At 40.5% G+C, this 19,405-nt stretch overlaps 1 protein-coding gene across 6 annotated transcripts in view; it reads left to right on the forward strand.

The window, feature by feature from the left end:
* MFF (mitochondrial fission factor) overlaps positions 1-19,405 on the forward strand; it is a 238,205-nt gene that overhangs the window by 203,615 nt on the left and 15,185 nt on the right. For 4 of the 6 annotated variants that reach the window (XM_086943889.1, XM_086943888.1, XM_086943890.1 and 1 more), the window contains 2 exons: positions 9,047-9,109; positions 14,340-14,424. In XM_086943889.1, coding sequence (XP_086800015.1) covers positions 9,047-9,109; positions 14,340-14,424 — 148 coding nt within the window. The remainder of the gene's footprint in view (positions 1-9,046; positions 9,110-14,339; positions 14,425-19,405) is intronic. The other 2 variants (XM_086943892.1, XM_086943891.1) reach the window with 1 other exon arrangement.

The following is a 19,405-nucleotide window of genomic DNA, read 5'->3' on the forward strand; positions in this document are numbered from 1 at the left end:
CTTAAAGTCTCCATGTCTGCGGGTGAGCCTTTTATTAGGGGAATGCCACCTTGTTTGCTCCTCTGGCATGGTGGGAATGCAGGCCTTCAAATATTACCCAGCAATGAGCTTTCAAAATGTCACACTCGGTGGGCTTCTTTGTGCATCATTATTTCTCTTGCTTCTTCTGTTTGTAGCGAAGGAATCTGAACCCCATCTGGAGTGCAGTAGTGCAGGTCCTGAGCATCAGGCAATTCTGTGAAGTAGCTCTGCTAGCTCTGACTCCTTGTCCGTTCTTTTGTAAAATATAAAATAACAAGCATACTTGTAAACTTGGCCATCCCAGGTACAGTTCCTTTAAGTATCATAGCTGCACTGTAGGTATAGGACAGGTAAAGGCTGTTCGTTTGGGATCACTAACATTTCTATAATGCTTAGCATGAAAGCATCCTGAAACAAATGTCCCTTCGTTGTCCTCCCTTAAATAGTGTAATTTTCAATAACAGCTCAGCAATTGGTTAGTTGGGATGAAGCCAACATGACAGTCGAGTTGGCAAGCGCAGAGAGGTAATTAAGTAGTGTTTGCTTTATAACTCACCACCACAACCTAATTTATTTCAAGTGTAAATACTGGGCTCCTCACAAGAAATGTAAGAGGACAAGAAAAACAGGCCATGCCAAACTTATATCAGTGATGGATCTTCCTAATGTCTTAAATATGCTCTCAACAGAATTGATAGCAAATTATATATATATATATATATATATATATATATATATATATATATATATATATATATATATATATATATATATATATATATATATATATATATATATATATATATATATATATATATATATATATATATATATATATATATATATATATATATATATATATATATTTTGTTAATGTTTGGTTTTACTGAAACCGGATCTTGAAGCAGGGGTGTTTGGTTAAAGGATCTTTATTGGTGACTCATCTGCTGCCAGGCAAGAATGATTGTTAAAATGGTCGAGGATAGGGATTCTGAATCATTTGCAGTTTGAAAACCCCGAACTTTGCCCCTATAGATACTGACTAGTCACTGACATTTTAATCCATGTAGCCTTCTTCACTCTTGTGCGGTTGTAAAGTGCTTGCAATGAATAGAGTGCCCGCAGCACTGCAGAGTTTTCATCTAATTACTGTTTAAGAAGAGCAGCACTGATCCAGCGCTCCTAATGAAAAACTGTTTCACAAATGTTACTTATCTCCACAATACTCACCATTAATCATGAATCACTACCAAGGCCCATAAACTAAAGAGACAATTTTTGAGCGACTGAATCATGTGACCTAATTAATCAGAACTATTCATAAACTATTTACAAAATTATTTAGGCATATGAGCGCTAGACTAAGAGGCACAGAGGAGGGAGGAGAGGGTGGGTGTAGCGATTGTAAGGAAGTCCCCGAACATACTGAGCCAGCAGGAGGCTTGGAAGCTAACATAGTAAATAAATTGGAGGGCGCACCGGGCAAACAAGACAGGCAGGTTATATCGAACTATAGCCTGCGAAACAGGAATTTTCTTAAACAGGAGCAATACCCAAAAGGGATTTTTCCCAGAGAGATCAAAAAAAGAGTCAGGAAGCCGCCTAAAGAGAGCATAAAAACAAATACTGAAAACGTAAAAGCTTCAACCAGAAGCAAAACTGATACATCACAGAAAAGAAAAATTAGGATAACACCATCGCTAAGAACTTACTTTAAAGTACAGCTAAAACAAAATTCATACACTGAGGAGCTGGGACAGCTATCGATACAATCAACACTAGAACATCCTATTCTAACACAGCAAAAAATCGTGCCTTCTCCAGTGTTACCTGTCCCACGACAAGATTCACAAGCAAACTTACACCCTGAAAAAATACCTCCAGTTAGCAGTAAGAATAAGGCGGCACAAATTAGGTTGACTTTTTCGACAACCAGAGAAGCAAACAGGGAAGAAGAAGCAAATATCGACCTCCCAGAGAGCATCATGGCAACCGGGGGCGCTAAAGACACTGGTACCGCAGAGATAAGGGAGGAAACAACGGATGATGAGAACGCGATGCTCGAGCCTGAGTTACAAAAAATGGGAGATGGTATTTTAAAAAGCCACACAGATCAATTACTTGAGAAAATATGGACGGAGATGAGAGAGAAATTCACCATATCAGAAGCCAAGCAAGATAAAATTCAAGAAGCATGTGAGAACCTAGACAACAAACTCAACGCATTGGGAGACAGAGTGACTGCTATAGAGAGCGAAGTTGGCACCTTAAATAAGAAGGTGGAAAAAAACCAAAAGGAGATAAACTCCCTGAAGCAGGAGAGCAAAACAATGCATGAGAAGATGGAATCGCTTGAGAACCAAGCTAGAAAAAATAATATAAGGATATTAAATGTGCCAGAAAATCAAGAAGGTTCTGACATTAAAAAATATGTGGTGGAATTACTATCAGAGCATTTCCCATGGGCGGATAGAGCGTTGCTCGAAGAAGATATACAAAGAACACACAGGGATCCATTCAGTAAGAACAAAGAGAGAAAAACACCAAGAAAAATACTTGTGAACTTCAAAACCTATGTTTTAAAGAAAAAATCCTGGGAGAGGCATTGAAAAAAGTTAACTTTAACAAAGATAACTGGTCCTTTAAAATTAGATCGGACATGTCTAAAGCCTCGCAAAAAAGACAGTGGAAGCTAGGGAACCTAATGCCAGAATTACAACAACTTGGCGGAACGGTTCAGATGAAGTTCCCTCCTTCGTTAGGGATAATGTGGCGAAACAAAATGAGAAACATAAGGGACCCAGAAGAAGTAAAATCTCTCTTAGATTTAATGCGAGAAAAAGTCATGTCGGAAGAGCTGATAAGATAAAGAAGAAATCCTTTCTAGCATATATTTGAGTTTCAGCTGCAGTACAGAAATAAAAAAGTTGATTAATGGTGTACAGCGTTGTAGAAATAAAACTTTTAAACACATATATGCCAAGAGTCAGGGGTAAAGGAGCCGCAAAGGGTTAGGAAGATAACCCTAAGAAAAGAAGACGGAGGCTTCCCCAGGGAGGGTAAAAACAAACCACTAAAAAGAAAACACAAAAAAATATACAAATCAGAACGAGGGTGGGGAGCAAAATAGGGAAAAAATAGAGAAAAAAATCCTCAAATGCCAGAAAAAAATTGAAAAATGAAAGGAGTTGCCTATCCTACGCAATAAAATGAATAGTATACGGGATTGGGAAGCGCTAGGGAGAAAGAGAGCAGATGGGGAGCACGAGTAAAAATGTTAAAATTCTCTCCTGGAATGTAAATGGTATGAGGACAAAAAGCAGAAGGAATAGGATTCTTGAGTGCCTGTGTGAAATAATTATATTACAGGATACACATCTAATAAAAGAAGAGTGGGCCCAAATAATAAAGAATCTGAGATGGGTAGACAGATACATATGCACCACACAAGAGTGTAATATTAAAGGGATAGCGATAATAATTAAAAAGTCACTTAAAGCTACCCTAGAGTCGGAAGAAGTAGAGGGTAAAGGGAGATGGGCAATAGCGAAACTAAGGATTGAAAATAGCTCGTACACAATAGCAGGATATTACGGACCCAACTTAGATGACGCAGACCCCTTACGAAAACTCTACTCTCATTTATTACTAGCCACCACCCCAATAATCCTGGGAGGTGATTTTAACCTCATAATGGATCCAAAAATCGATAGGTTTCCCCCGGGCAGGCAGGCAAACTTACCAAAAATGAGGGAGTGGATTAGTGTATACAAAAGAGACTTGGAACTGATAGATATTTGGAGAGAGAAAGGGGAAAAAAATCAGCCTTTTACATTGCACAACAAAAAACTAGGACATAGGTCGAGAATCGACTCCTTCCTTATTGATAGAGACTTATCAGTGAGAGTAAAAAACTTAGTTCACCTACCTGCTCATTTATCAGACCATTCTGCGGTTCAACTAACACTTCAAGTAGAGACAACAAAATCCCATAAAAGATTTACGGTACAACGATTCATACTACTAGATCAGCAAATTGTAAAGTAACTTAAAATAGAAACAGAAAATTTCTTTGAAAAGAATAAAATCGGTACGACTAAACAGATTACGTGGGATACTTTCAAAGCAGTACTAAGGGGAAAACTACTAAGTATGGGTGCATATAAAAATAAAAAAATGAAGCAAGAGATAAAAGATCTGGAAAAAAACATCTACTCCCTAGATGCCGAAATAAAAGTAGAACAAGACATAACCAGGAAAAAGGAATTGGAAAGAAAGAGGCAAAGTCAGAAAGAAAAACTTGAGGATACACTAGAAGACAGAGTGCGTACAAAATGGGAATCAAGTAAATTAAGAAATCATGAATATGGAGAAGGTTGTGGAAAGTGGCTTGCGTGGAAATTAAGAACAGATCAAACCAGGAACAAAGTAGGGAGTATACATCAAGACGGCCAGGCGAACCAAAGTACTGACGAGAATGAAATCAGACAAGAGTTCAAGAAATTCTTCACAGAATTATACACAGAAGATACCAACCCCCTAGAAGGTCAGATTGATGAGTACCTTGATGCTATACCATCTCTAGCCTTAACAGAAGAAGAAAAGGAAGAACTGAATAAAGAGATTCAAATAAGTGAGGTAGAGGAGACAATCAAAAACCTAAAAAAGGTAAGGCAGCAGGTCCAGACGCTCTACCAAACGAACTCTATATGATATTAAACGACACTCTGTCACCATACATCACAGAGTTGGCAAATCTGACCCTCAAACAACAAAATAAAATCCCCGACTCTTGGAATGACTCTGTAATAACTGTCATACTAAAACCAGGCAAGGACCCTAATAGATGTGAGTCTTATCGGCCTATATCGCTGCTTAATGCAGATTATAAAATCTTCACAAAAATTATGGCAGCCCGGTTAGGAAGAGTAATGTCCCAACTTATAAATACGGATCAAAAAGGATTTATTAAAGGAAGACAACTGCATGAAATTACTCATGAACTCCTGAGTACCATCGACATTGCCACACAAGAGAAAATCCCGCTCACAATACTCACCGTCGATTGCCGCTAAGGCTTTCGATAGAGTTAACTGGCTCTTTCTTGAAAAAGTCATGGATAAGAACAACATAGGCCAACCGTTTATACACGTCATGAAAGAAATCTACAAAACACCAAGGTCAAAAATTCTAGTTAATGGCAGCCTGACAGAGGATGTGATCATAGAGAGAGGAACCAGACAGGGATGCCCTCACTCGCCTTTGCTCTTTAACTTATATATTGACGCTAAAGAAATAACTCAGTTTACGCATCATGATTGGGAAAAAAGATCGCATTGTATGCAGACGACTTGATGTTCTTTACGAAAGATTATGTTAGCTCTAAATCGACCATAGAAGAGATCATAAGTACGTTTGGAAAGATCTCTGGCTACCTAGTAAATCACTCTAAAACTGAAATAATGACCTGGAATACACATTTCAAGAATTCAAACATCAAGAAGGAAATAAAATATCTAGTAATCTTAGTAAATCACGATCTTGAGAAGATTCCACAGCGTAACCTAAACAAAGTGGCAGGAGAAGTGAGAAAATTACTTAGTGTGGTCCAGTCTCCCACTTAGTATTATTGGAAGATCAAATATTATTAAAATGTCGATTTTGCCAAAGTATACATATCTTTTCGACACCATTCCCTTGGAATTTGGAAAAGCCCTTCTAAAAACACCACGGGGGGAAATTGCCAGCTTTATATGGGCCTCGAAGGGAACGAGGATATCTTGGAAAAAACTCAGAAGAGGTAAACAAGAAGGAGGATTAGCCAGTCCAGACCTGACGGAATATTACAAGGCGTTTCAGTTTAAAAACATGCAGACATTGTTCAAAACTCATCATTATTATCCTAAATATTTGCAAGTACTGAAGGAGTCAGTGGACCACTTTCTATTCAAATTTGGACATCCAAAATACTTTAAAAAAATAAAACTGAAGACTCTAAGAGAGGCAGCGAAGACACAAATTAGAATAGCCCTGAACATCCAATATTACAGCACAATGGCTCCCATATGGGAATCTCCAGGAACCCCAGAATGTCTAAAAGACTCAATGGCAAACCCCCTGAAACTAGCCAATATTAATTATTGGGGTCAGCTACTAAAAGGATCCTCTCTGGTTACTTGGGAAGAACTACAAAGTATTACCAACGACTCAATTTCCAAATTTAAATACTTTCAAATGTCAAGCTGGGCCAGAACCATCCCTATAAATAAACAAGACACCGAAAATCTGGAAAAAGAAATTGTAAAAAACTCACAAATCAACAAAGAGGTTGCAAAGTGGTACTGGGCCCTTATAGAAGCAGCAAATAGAGATACACAGATTGAGGACGAAATCTGGGGGAGAGATTTACAAATAGCCAACCTGGATAACATATGGGAAAAATCTGTAGGAAAATGTTGGTCAACCCTAAAGTCAGCGGCTTTGAAAAGAAATCACTTATATACAATACACCGTGCATACTGGACTCCGAAAAAAGTTTCCAAATTCAAGAATGCTGGCGTAAAAAAATGTCCGAAATGTGGGGAAGAAAAGGCAGATGATGTCCACATGTTTAAAAACTGCCCATCTCTGGAAAGTTACTATGAAGAAGTTGGTAAGACCGTGAGCAGGATCATGCATAAACAACTAACTGTAAGTACAATCCTAACTCTTTTTGGGATAGAAGACACTAAAGATGGAGGGAGATTAACTAAATGTCAAGAGAACCTTCTTTTTTTGCTAATGGTACTGGCAGGGAAGGAGATCTGTATCAACTGGGTTAGTGTATCACCTCCAACACATGGAGCATGGATGAATTCTGCCATAAGGGTTAACAAATTAGACAGAAAGGGAACTATCTCTAAAAGATTTATATTTTGGGAAATCTTGGAAAACCATCTAGACTCCAATACAGGGTTGGTACAAACGGTCCAATGATTAATGCGAAATGACATCTGGTGGACGAGTAAAATACTCGTCGACTAGTCAAGGTGGCTAGCTCTTACCTCTATCCCAAACCAGATCTGCAAATGTGTAATGGTTTAAGGATACTCCTCTGATAAATTCGAAAAATTTGGCAACTTCCCAAATACGAAAGACTAAGGGGCCACTCCGTTAAATACAATCAGAGGCAGAAACCTAAAACTCCATTCACATAAAAATTCGCACTATGAGGATAAAAGAAAAAAAATAAAACAAATTAAAAAAAAATAATTATTTACAAACTGAAGTTTATCATTTCTTACCATGGTTTAAAACATATGACATTTAATTAAGTCACTAAGGCGAATGGATCAACTAATGATAACTAGACCATGAATAAACAAGACCAGCTTGTCATTTCAAAATCTAATTTTTATTAACTTTATCATTCAAAGAAAGAGCATTTTTAATCAAGAATCTTTATTTTGTTAGCAAAGTGAAAGCATCATTTTAAGAAAAAGACTTTTAGTCTGACATTTCAAAGATAAATCAGTTAGCATGAATTAAAACAAAATATAAGTTTCCATTCCCTAAATTCTATCTCCCTGTCTAAACTCACTTCACCTAAAAGAATAATCATTAAAGACTGCTATCCTTACGTGCGCCAAAGAGTCCAACAGCACGTTACGCCCTTCAGGAATCGGAAAGCGAGGAGAGATTCCCTCCTCCCTATGAGCCAGGTTTTATACCTTTCTAACTAGCTAATCTTCTCAATATTTTTCATATTTCTTTTCCATCCAGAGTTCCCATTGGCTGTCTTATGTCAGTCCATATTGTGTCATCATTATTTTCAAACCGAGAACGGGCTTTTCTTTAGCCCTATTGTCCTTTGCTTTCGTGTCATTTCGCTTCCTCGAAAATGTATCTTTTATTCGAGCTACAGTTCATGACTTCCTTGCCTTGGCAATCCTGCCGCTTCCTGTCCTTGGAACATTCTCTCCATGAGCACATTAAGCACAACTTATTTAACTGTATTTTCTGACAAAATTGTCGACATGGTAAAACTTTCCACTTCTGTGCAAGGCTCCTTTCTGGACAGGATTCGAAAACGCCATCTTTTGTAGGCCTAAGGCCTCTCATGGAAACTAGTATTTAAACAAACACAAAACATTAATTAATTAGAGAAATGAAACCCATTCTGTTACCCACCCCCCTTTGCTAATTGTTAACTCATTAATTTATGTTACCTAGCTAAGCACACAGAGCAGCATTTATATTAACCTTCTTCTTTTAGGCTATAAGGATTCTCCACGAGCTTTTTCCACAGAAAAGACATAACATATCATAAGCACACAAATAGGCACATGCCATTAATTAAACAGCCACATTTAATACTGAGAAAGACAATAGACAAGGTTAGTTTAATATTTTCCACACACTTCCAATTGCAACATAGAGCATAAAAATTAGTCCCACATGTTTTTTTCTGAATGTATGCATTTTTAAAACTAAGTTGATTAATGATTTCAACACATGCTTATTAATACAATTACATTTGTTATGGAAGTTTAACTTTGCGAGTTTGAACAAAATTTCATTCATCAGCTCGCTCCATCAGCACATTTTCCAACTTCTCCAAGGTGAATTGTGAGTCGGGCCACAGGATTTTGTGACTTTCACTCACCATTGGTAGAACGTAGAAGGTTGGATAGTTTCGGATGTGGCAACGTTTCGGCGTTTCATTTCAGTACAGATTTCCACTTTTATTCATTTTTTTAATAGAGCCCTGATGTGTACCCCTAGAAGAAATGTGTATCAGGGTCAAAGTAATCATGCTCTTGAAAGTGCTGTTTTGTATTGAAGCTGTGTACAAAAGGAGATCTGTCACAGGTTGGGGAAGGGAATCTTTGTACAAATTATCTGAATGAGATGAATTTATATTGTATATAAGCACTATACAATATAATGCAATAGTTTCACTTTGTCCCTGTGTTGTGTTTAGTATTTCTTATTTCCTTTTCCCTATTCTGTCTTTGTGTCTCATTTCTGCAAATCCCAACCTTAGGCCAGTGTTACGTGGTGGTTCGGGTGCTGTCACTTCCTCCAACCCTCATCATGACAACACCAGGTAAACTAATTTCTTTGCTGGTTGCGGTGTCAGCATGCACGCTTTACAAAGGGACAGATCGTTGTAGCTCACAAGCTACAGTGCACTCTTAACATGCTTGCTTCACAAAATTGTACTTGTTGAATACATTTTTCAGCTAAAAAAAAACATATGAATAACAATGTTAATACTGCCATACAAGTAATGCAATGATAAAGTGAACATGGGTCAAGACCACAGTTAGTGTTAAATAATAAGTAACATTTCTCCAAAATGCTGCGCTATTTTTATTAAAGAAAAGAGTCTGGGTTTGAAACCACCAATTGTAAGGCCTATGATGAAAAGACACCTATTTAAAAATGGCTTAAAACGTCGCTGGGTTATAGAAGTTAACTTTACACTGGCTCTGAAAAATACTGTGTTGTTACATGGTCTTAACATTGCTTTGCTGCTTCTCCTATTCTTGTTGGAAATGAGATGCAGTCTTTGTTAGCCCCACCCTCATTGATGTCATAGAAGCCAGCTGGTTAGGTCATACATTGCTCAGGTCTACATAGCATTAAGTATAATGCCTGCCTTGTAGCTGCTCTTATTCAACAACCTCCATGCCAGCCCTCAGTCTTCTCAGCTCTACTCCTCAATAGAACCTATTCTAGGAGGGACCGCGTAGACGGGTCACCAGCACAGACAAGATTAATACATGGGTAAACAGAATGGCAGTATTTGTGATGGTCAAGGAACGGGGGCCTGCAGTCAGTATAGTGGACAACGCAGGGAGGGTCCCTAGGAGAGGAGGGCAAATTAGGGGATGACCAGAGAAGGTGGCTGACATGTCAAACATGCTCTGGCAGCAGAAGTGGCGTTAGAGAGATGGTTGATAGTGGCAAGGGCAACCAGCTGTGTTACAGTCTGCAAATGAAGGAGTACAGAGAATGAACAAGATGGAGATCACAACTGACTTTAAACAGGAATTGGATAAGTAGAGGGGTTGAATGGTTTGACAGCTGATTTGAGGATGTAAATGTGCAACTGAGGTCCGGAAAGGTGTAAAATTGAAAGCTAAAAAGAGGGCTAAACAGATGCAAAAGGAGGACCAAAGGGGCCGAGATGGAGAGCAGCAGAGTGGACAGCATTGCAGCAGACTCTATGGCTAGAAGAGCAGTAAGTGGTGTCAACAGAAGCCAACAAGAAATTAGACTCGCTCCTAATAGAGAAAAACAGCAGAGAATAACATTTAAAGAATTATACCACAGAGAAAAACAAATGTTGTCACTGAGTAAAGAAGGCCTGGAAGACAGAAGAAGCAAAACACAGAATGAATGTCAGAGGTGTAATCTGACATGTTTTAAAGGGGGTTGTATGACAGAAGCACGCATGGCTAAACCATGCGTGCTTCAACAACAACGAATGTGCTTTTACCAAGCGTGAAACCCAGCCCTAGCCCTTAAAACTACCCAACCCCCGCCGCTAGCCCTAAAACCCTGCCCCTTCCAAAAAAAACGACCCCAACCCTCCCCGCCTTGAGCCCTAAAGCTGCCCCAACCCTAAAAGCTACCCACCCAAACCCTGCCCCAGCCCCTCTTACCTGTCCTGAGCTTTTTTTCTGTATGCTTCCTGTTCCTCTCTTTGCCTATCTGGACATCTAGACCGCTGTCTGCCTTAACCACACATATGCGTGGTTAAGGGAGATGGATGGTTCAGGCAAGCGTTGTTCCACTTGCAAGCGTTATTCCACTTGCATGGAAATGGTACGCATGGCTCAGCCCGCTTTGAAAGGGCAGTTTCCCTTGAAAGGGGCTCTAGCGCCCGGAAGTTGCCTGTAGTTTATGATGTAGTGAGTGTAATGCTAGTTATTTTTCGGAATGACAAAGAAAGGCTCAGTCAAGTTTGTCAAAGAAACCATGCTGAAGGGTGTGGCTAGAGATGAGTATCCCCAGTATGCCTGCCTTATTACCACACTCGTACCCAGTATTTGTTTTTACCTTCATTCTGTCTTAATTAACTGTCACAGTCAGTTCATTGTATGATTATGTGCGACTAATTTGTGATTGCAAATATATATTTAGCAGTCTGCATTACTTTCTGACTCTACTTTCTCGTATGCTTTTTGAATGGCTTGTCAATTTGTTTTATGTTGCTAGATACTGCAGCTCCCATTTTTAGTACCCTAAACAGTTTATACCTGTTGCCAATCATTTTAGACAGATGCATTGGTTTGTAATTCTTTTGCCATCACCAATCATAATTTAATTATTTTAGCAGTTGAGATCAGTATAGCTTTGTGATCTAAAGACTTATTTGAACTTAGAGCTATTATGGTCTGTGATTTCTTTACTCGGTGTTTTCACGAATGCACATTTCACATCTAATATTTATAATCTGTATAAATTAAGACTAACAGCCCCAGTCCCCAATTAAATTAAGAATTATTCTCCCACGTTCCGTTTTAGAATGCAATGTTTAATTCAATACTGTGGTCTTATATGGATGCAATTAGCATTTGTTGTATGCCATTGACCACAATTATTTAAAATTGTTTGGCAATCCGTTGTATTGCAATTTAACCCCTTATCTCTTACGATTTTTGTCTACATGGTTATATACTTTTAATTAGCTGCTGTTCCCTTTTCTATTCATTAAAAGTAGAATAGTCCAGAATCCCCCAAAGGCAAGAAATCACCATAAATAACTCTTAATTTTAATTTCTGAACATCGATCTAAAACCTAGACATGATTTTATTGGCTTTTATATTCGTATCCTGCGCCTATTTGGACAAATATGGTATTGTTTTATGAAAAGCGTGGAAAAACCATGCATGCTGCAAGCATGTGCCTGACTCTTTTTCTGTTTTTGTGCCTCATGCAGTCCCATAATCCCTTACACAGTGTACAGCCTCTAAATTAAGTTCATCCTTAGTCGGACAAACATGTAATTCTTACAGTCCTTAAACACTATCCCATAGCAGGCTACCCTCATTTCGTGAGTAACGTAGTAGTCATCCACCTGGGTGCTTTCATCTGCTTAGTACGTATGTAATAAAGTTGACTTATGAAATGTTCAATACATTAAAGTAGAGTTAAATTTGTCGAGCTACTAATATGTTCCTCATTACTTAGGGCAATTCCAAAAATTTTGCATTTTGAAAATCGTTTTTATAACATGCATTCTTTAATTTATCTAACTGCACCTTATTAGCCCCTTAGTACCACTTAACGCTACCCTTCCTTGAACCCTAAATGACAATACTACCACTTAATGCTACCCTACTGAACCCGTAAAAACCTTGAATGCTACTCTTCCCTGAAACCTAAGATCTCTTACTACTTATTAACACTTCCCTTAACCCTACAACCCCCTTACTACCCCTTAATGGAACCCATTCCTGATTCCTTATAAATCCCTTACTACCCTTTAATGCTACGCTTTCCTGAACTCGAAGATCTCTTACTAGCTATTGACACTCCCCTTCCCTTAATACTACAGACCCATTACTACCCCTTAATGGACACCTACCCTGATCCCTTAAAAAAAAGTTCCTACCCTTTAGTTCTACTCTTTCCTGAAACCTAAAAAAACTCCTTACCACCTTTAACACTTCAAATCCCTGAACCATATAAACCCCTATGTGCCCCTTGATGCTATCCTTCCCTAATTTCTACAAACCCTTTACTACCACTTAATTATACCCTTCCATGAACCTTAAAAAGCTGTACTGACCCGTAAAGCTACTCTTCCCTGAACCCTTAAAACCACAGACTACCCCTTATGCTACCTTTCCCTGAATCCTAATAAGATGCCCTTACTAACTCTTAACTATAGCCTTCCCTGAACCATAGCTAAACCTTACTGTCCCTAACGTTACACTTCGCTGAACCTTAAAAAAAACGTAATGCTACCCTTCCTGCAACTGTACAAACCTCTTACTACCCCTTAACGCTACCCTACTCTGAACCCTAAAATCTCTATTACCACTTAATGCTACCCTTCCCTGAACCCCACTAATTCCTGGATGTTCCTTAACACTTCCCTCCCCCCAAACCGAAAACACTCTTTATTTCCCTTTATTGCTAGATTATACTGAACCACTTAACACTACCCATCCCTTAATGCTGCCCTGCCCTGAAACTAAAGCCCTTTCACAATACCAATCTCTGAACCTTACAAATCCCCTTTCACCCCTTAATATTACTTTTCCTTGAACCTTAAATGCCTCTTACCACTTAATGACATTGTTTTTCTTGTTTCCCCGTTGTGTTTCCTTCCCTCCCCCTCCTCCTCCCTCCATGAGTCTTTGATTTAATTGATGTTACCTGTAACTTGCTGATCCTCATGTAAAGCGCTCCGATACCTCCGGGTCTAGCCAGCGCTATATAAAACTTTTCAAATAAATAAAATAAAATAACTCTAAAATGCTGGAACCATTCCAATCCCTTAACACTACCCTTTATCCTAAAATCCCATTTTAAATCCCCGCTCCCTTCCTCACCACACTGTAAATGCTTCTCTACACTTTATCAGAAGAGTACTCCATTGCCCCGTCTCCCAATACACTTACCTTTGCCCTCTCGGGCACATTTTCTGTTTTTCTTTGTAGCTACATTTTTTTTTAATTCTATTTGTTTCAGTATGTGTCATGACTTCAGCAATCTAACCAGCCCCTCCCCCAAGAATATTTTTAAAGCCAACCTCTGCTTGTTGTCTCCAGTGGCTTTTGGCTAGTTACCGCACCAGAAACTTAATTAGGTTTCTGTTGATACTAAAATAGTGTCTTACTGATATTCTCATTCAGAGTACATATTTTCTACCAGGATGTGTTTCACATTTGAGGAGTTTTGCTGTTGTATTTATTTAGTGGTACACCCTTGCTATGCTACTTTGTGGAATGCCAACATAGATCCCAAACCCCGGATATAGTTCTGCACCCACTTCCTACACACCTCTCCTAAAGTTCAAAGTTCTGGACCAGTCCCTGCCCCACATGTCCAAGATCATTTGGCTTTGTGAACTATGGTATCTTTGCACCAAAGTGAGAAAATATAACAGAGCAGCTCCTCAATTATCTCACCCAGTTCACTGTCGGGGTTTCACTGAAATGCAGTCAATATTTTCAACTGAGATGGATTGTGAAAGAGGGCAGATTTCTATTTTTAATTTTTTTTTATTGAATGATATATATAACAAATAAATGTTCACGGGTTATAAATAGATGTTGATCATAAACTCCTTTGTGTGTTGTCTTACCTACTTTAGATATGGACTTGTTACCTTAGACGCTGCACTTGAAGGAACACCAGATGACATGACACCTGTGGATGCTGCTTCCCTAAGAAGACAGGTATTACTTTAATTGATAAAAAAATAGATAATATCTTCACTCTACTCCATTGCTGTGTGATTTCAAATTTTTTACATCAAATTACAATGGGCTTTTCAGGCAAGGTAGTTTTATCAATTTTTTTTAATCCACTTGCACTTAAGAGTAATGTTCCTTCCCAATGTTGATATTTTTTAATACGTTTTTCCCACAGTTTTCACATCTTCTGAAACATGCTCAATTTCTGCTGTTATTTTTCAGTTTGTTTTTTACTTGCTGGCTTGCAAAAATGTAAGATTGGATTCCAACCATAGTCAAATGCAGTCAGTGGCAGACCCTTACCTTAGATACATGTTGTGTCTTTGGCCTAGCCATGTAACAAATATGTGTCCTGTATGCGGTTAGATGCACTCGTAAACCCTGAATGAAATTAAGACCAAATTCTTGGCCACAGATTACATGAAAAACCAAAGGGGATGATGGCCGGAGTGTTGAACATTGCAAGCACTCACCCCCAGTCAACTGATCTGGGTTTAATCCATCATCATTCTTTAGCTCACTCCGCCACCCCAGTTCTGACATGGCCATATGCAAATCAGTCTGACCCTGTGCCTCATGGGAACAGTCCAGCCCTACTTGCCAAGCATTGTCTTCCCTGGACGGAAACAAGCATCCTGGGACCGGTTTCGGGCTCACAGCCCTCATCAGCCAGGCTATCTTGAATCCAGTGGCAGAGTTAGCAAGGGCCCACGTCTGGACATACCCTGCCAACTGAGTGCGAACAAAGCAAAACCAAAGGGGACGGGTATGCCCAGACGTGGGTCCTGTGCTCTCCATGCCACTGGAGTCAAGCTATCCTGGCTGATGAGGGCTGAAAGCCAGAAACCGGGTCTAGGATGCTTGTTACCAGTCCAGGGAGGACCTGGCCTGGCAGTTCGGGCTGGACTGTTCCCATTGGGCGCAGGGTCAAGACTGATTTGCATACGGCTGGGTCCAAACTGGAATGGCATGGTGAGCAAAACAACAATGGATTTAGGCCCAGATCCCTGGACTGGTGTGAACGTATGACATTGGTCTGCATTCTTTCCATCAATTGTTCTTTTTGCAGAGATTACAAGTACCATGGATCTTTGTTACACTCAAAGTTGTAAAGGAATCATAAGAGGGGCACATCTCTCTTGCCTCTTCCTCTCATCCTGTATGCATGAGGAGAAGGAGCGAAAAAAGCAGGATTTCCCAGAGTCTGAGTCTTTGTCTTCTTCAGAGAGATTGTTGTTTAAAACGCTTGTTTGCATTACCAATAGTCAAACGATACCAGAAAATTTCAACTTGCTCCTACAGAACTGTAGATTTTGAGATGTACCCTACTTCATGAAGTCTGTGTCCAGGGTAAAAGCTAAGTAAACATGCTTCACTTGAAATATTTATGTCCCTGGTGCTGGGATTTATTTTCCTTTGAACCTCTGCCCCTCGTGTCATTATGCGCACCTGTCTCCTGAGCAGGTTTATCTACACATTTTGGAAATTTGAGTTATGGACCCAACACGTTTCGGCTCGGCACAGCGAGCATTGATCATGGAACTGTGTCTAGGAGGTTTTTCTATGTATGGATATATATATATATATATATATATATATATATATATATATATAATATTTTTTTTATAGATATTACATAATTTATATATTTTTCCTTCCTCCCTCCCCACTAACTAGGTAGGCATAGTTAGGTCCACTGTTCAATTGAAAAAGCATTTTTTGTGTTCTCCATGAACCTTACAAAAAGGTTCTAATTTTTGACAAGTTTGTATATGGAAAGTTTCAGGATAGTCCGTCAAGCGGGGGCTGAGGAAAAAAAGGGGGTCCTAAAACGCAAGATCTCCATGCATTTTTCATAGACTTTTTTAAGAGGGGCTACAGCAAAAACTGCTGAACGGAATTACATCAGATGTAGCAGAAAGCTAGGTTTTGGTCCATAGATTGTGCTTTTTGTGATTTGGTGTAAAACCGTTCAATAGATTTTGAGAAATTTTGGTTAAAAAAATTGTATATCTGGAATGTTGGGTTCACGAGAGTCTTGAGAGACTCTTGCAGGAGCGTCACTTTAATAATAGAGCATTCTGATTGGCCCAGGAAGTTTTTTTCCCTTTGGGGAATTCACTTACGTGAGAGTCAGACTCCAGACAGAGAGAGTCTGATTGACTGCCAGCAGCATGAGAAAAATGTTGCTGACAGCCATAACAGGACTCAGGGATTTAGTTCCTCTCCTGAAGAAAAAAAGAAAAAAACACACCATAATATAAGAGTGTGAGAGGGTCGGGCGGAAGGAAAAACGAAGAGGCCGAATCCGGGGATCAAGTTTGATAAGGGTTTATTAAAGACAGTCAAAAAGTCCAACAAGGGGACAGCTCGACAAGATACAGGGTCTGTGTCCTGTTCCTCTGAGGTTGTGGTAGAGATCTTCCTCCCGTGTTGCTTCGCTGTTCTTGGCGTAGTAGGGATCCCTGAGAGTGTGGTACCCCTGTCGTATTGCCACATAGCCCCCTCCTTTCTCTGAGCAAAGGCAACTCTAGTCCGGTCCCTTTTCTCTCTCTTCTTTTGTTTCTCACTCTTCCGAGATTTCCCTTGGGTATAGGCAAGGCAGGGTATTTGAGAAAAGGGTGCACTCTGGCACCAATCTTCCTTGTCGACAGTTGTCTCTGGCACGTCGTTGACAGATAAGGGTAGCCTGACCCCAAGACCAAAGGCTCGAGAAGTCGTGAAATCACACCGACCCATGGGGTAACTGGTTCATAGGCAGGGCCATGTTGGATCTGCACCTCAGTGGCTGGGTACCGCTTGTTTTCCTCATGTACGCACTGTATATTGAGAGTCCCTGTGGTTTGGGTGACTACTTCGGGTATGGCTGAGGGTTGTATCACACTCCCCAAGCATCCGGTGTCCATCAGGGTTTGACGATTTTCCCCACTGACCCTCACAGTGCGATAATAAGGTGGCCTTTTTCCTGTAGGGCTACAGTAATAGGACTAAGTGAGTCCGACCTCCACGGACTCCTCCTTCTGGGGTCATACCCTGGCTATATGACCAAAAGCTCCGTATGCAAAACACTGGGGCCCCGGGAGGGGTGAAGGGCTAGTGGGGACAGGCAAAGGGCCAGGCAACAAGGTAACAATGTCCTGTCTTTGGGGAGCGGGTGGTTTGGTGGGTTTCAGGGGACCTCCACTAGGATGTTATCATGGTTTTCAATTGTTCTGAGAATTCAAGAAAGTATGATTGTTGGACATGAATGTGAGTATATGTATAGTAAGGGACCGTCCAATAGTTAAGAATTTAATAAAGTTTTTTGTACTTTTGATAAATAATTGCAGTTGTCTTGGTTCTTTCCATTCTTCTCTTTGTTCATATATTATTGGCTATTATCATAGCATGAAGGGTTTCCTTAATTCTTTACATTGACTGAGTTTTCCCCACCTTAAGGAACCACACCTTGTAAGTAAGGGGCCTCTTCTTTTAGACATGTTAATCCCTCCCCTGTCAGAGCTCCTGTGCTCGATTCAAGATGCCATTCAATTTCCACTGCTCGTTCAAAGGTCAGCCCGGTGAGCTGACGTACCCATTTTTGTACGGGGGTATAAGGCGGATGGAAACTGTTCTAAATACACTTTCTCCATAATGTCTTCCTTGGTGGACATCAAGGGACTTCAACCAACAGTCGGCCAGATCTCGAACACAATAGGAGAGGGCTCAGGGGGTCTCCTGTGGCCCTTCCTTCACTTGTCTGAGGCATATTCTGTAGGTCTCTTCATCGATCCCTAGTCTTTCAAGAATGGTTTTCTTTACTTCGTCATAGGGAGTGAGACCCAAAGGGTTGGCGGCTTGATAGGCAGCCTGCAGGTCATCCGTTAATAAGGGACCCAGATATTGGCCCCACTTTTCGTTGGCCCAACCAGCTGCTCTGGCCACCCTCTCAAAATTTGAGGAGAAGAAATCAGTGTTTCCCCGCTAAAGTACTTTTGGAGCACTACAGACGGTAGGGTGGTATGACTCCTTTGTTGGCCCAGGGTGTCCGCTAATCTGTTAATGACGGACTCCTGGGTCTGGCCTTGCTCGGATATGGACTTGTGGAGTTTTTCTCTGTCCTCCTCAGCCACTGCCAGGAACTTCTCCATAACACGACCCAGTCTTTCCCGGCCTTCCACCATTTTCTTCCATGCGGCCTCCATCCTTGCTGATCCCACTTATGACACCAAGTGTGAGAAGGTCGGGCAGAAGGAAAAACTAGGAGGCCGAATCCATGGATCAATTTTGATAAGGGTTCATTAAAGACAGTCAAAAAGTGCAACGGGGGACAGCTCAAGATACAGGGTCCGTGTTCTATTCCTCTGAGGTTGTGGTCGAGGTCTTCCTCCCGTGTTGCTTCGTTGTTCTTGGTGTAGTAGGGCACCCCAGGAGGCTCCAAAGAGAAGAAAATAATAAGGGGGGGGTGAGATGAACTGTGGTTACAGGCATATAAGGATAGTACCCTTCACCGTTTTTAGAGAGGGATGCCCCCTTTAACACAGGGCGGAAAACGAGCATGTACAGGTGGTTGCGCTTGATACGAGGAGCACGCAAGGAATAAACAAAAAAAGTAAGAGACACACTCTAGAGCCACAGGCAGTGGGAACCCGCGATCTCACAGTCTCCCTTGACGTCAGGGATCCGACTTCATTCAGTAGAACGAAAGTCACTAGTAGAGGTATCAAGTGCTCAAAAGAAAAGAAGGGTTGGTGCACAGGGTATGGGAAATAGAAGTGCGGAAGATGTGCAAAGGTGCAAGAATGTATATACAGTGCCTTATGTAGATGCGCATTCCCCCAAAATCCTCCCCTCACTCCCTCCCCCCCTCCTGCTTCACGTACCGCCTCAGCCGCAACCATCCTGAGTTGCGGCGGCTCGTATGCAACCTCCGGTGGCTTCCACCACTCTTCCGTCCAGGTGTCCACTCCTCCTTCTGGGTCGT

Source organism: Lissotriton vulgaris, chromosome 11, assembly GCF_964263255.1.
Source record: "Lissotriton vulgaris chromosome 11, aLisVul1.2, whole genome shotgun sequence".
Classification (NCBI taxonomy): domain Eukaryota; kingdom Metazoa; phylum Chordata; class Amphibia; order Caudata; family Salamandridae; genus Lissotriton; species Lissotriton vulgaris.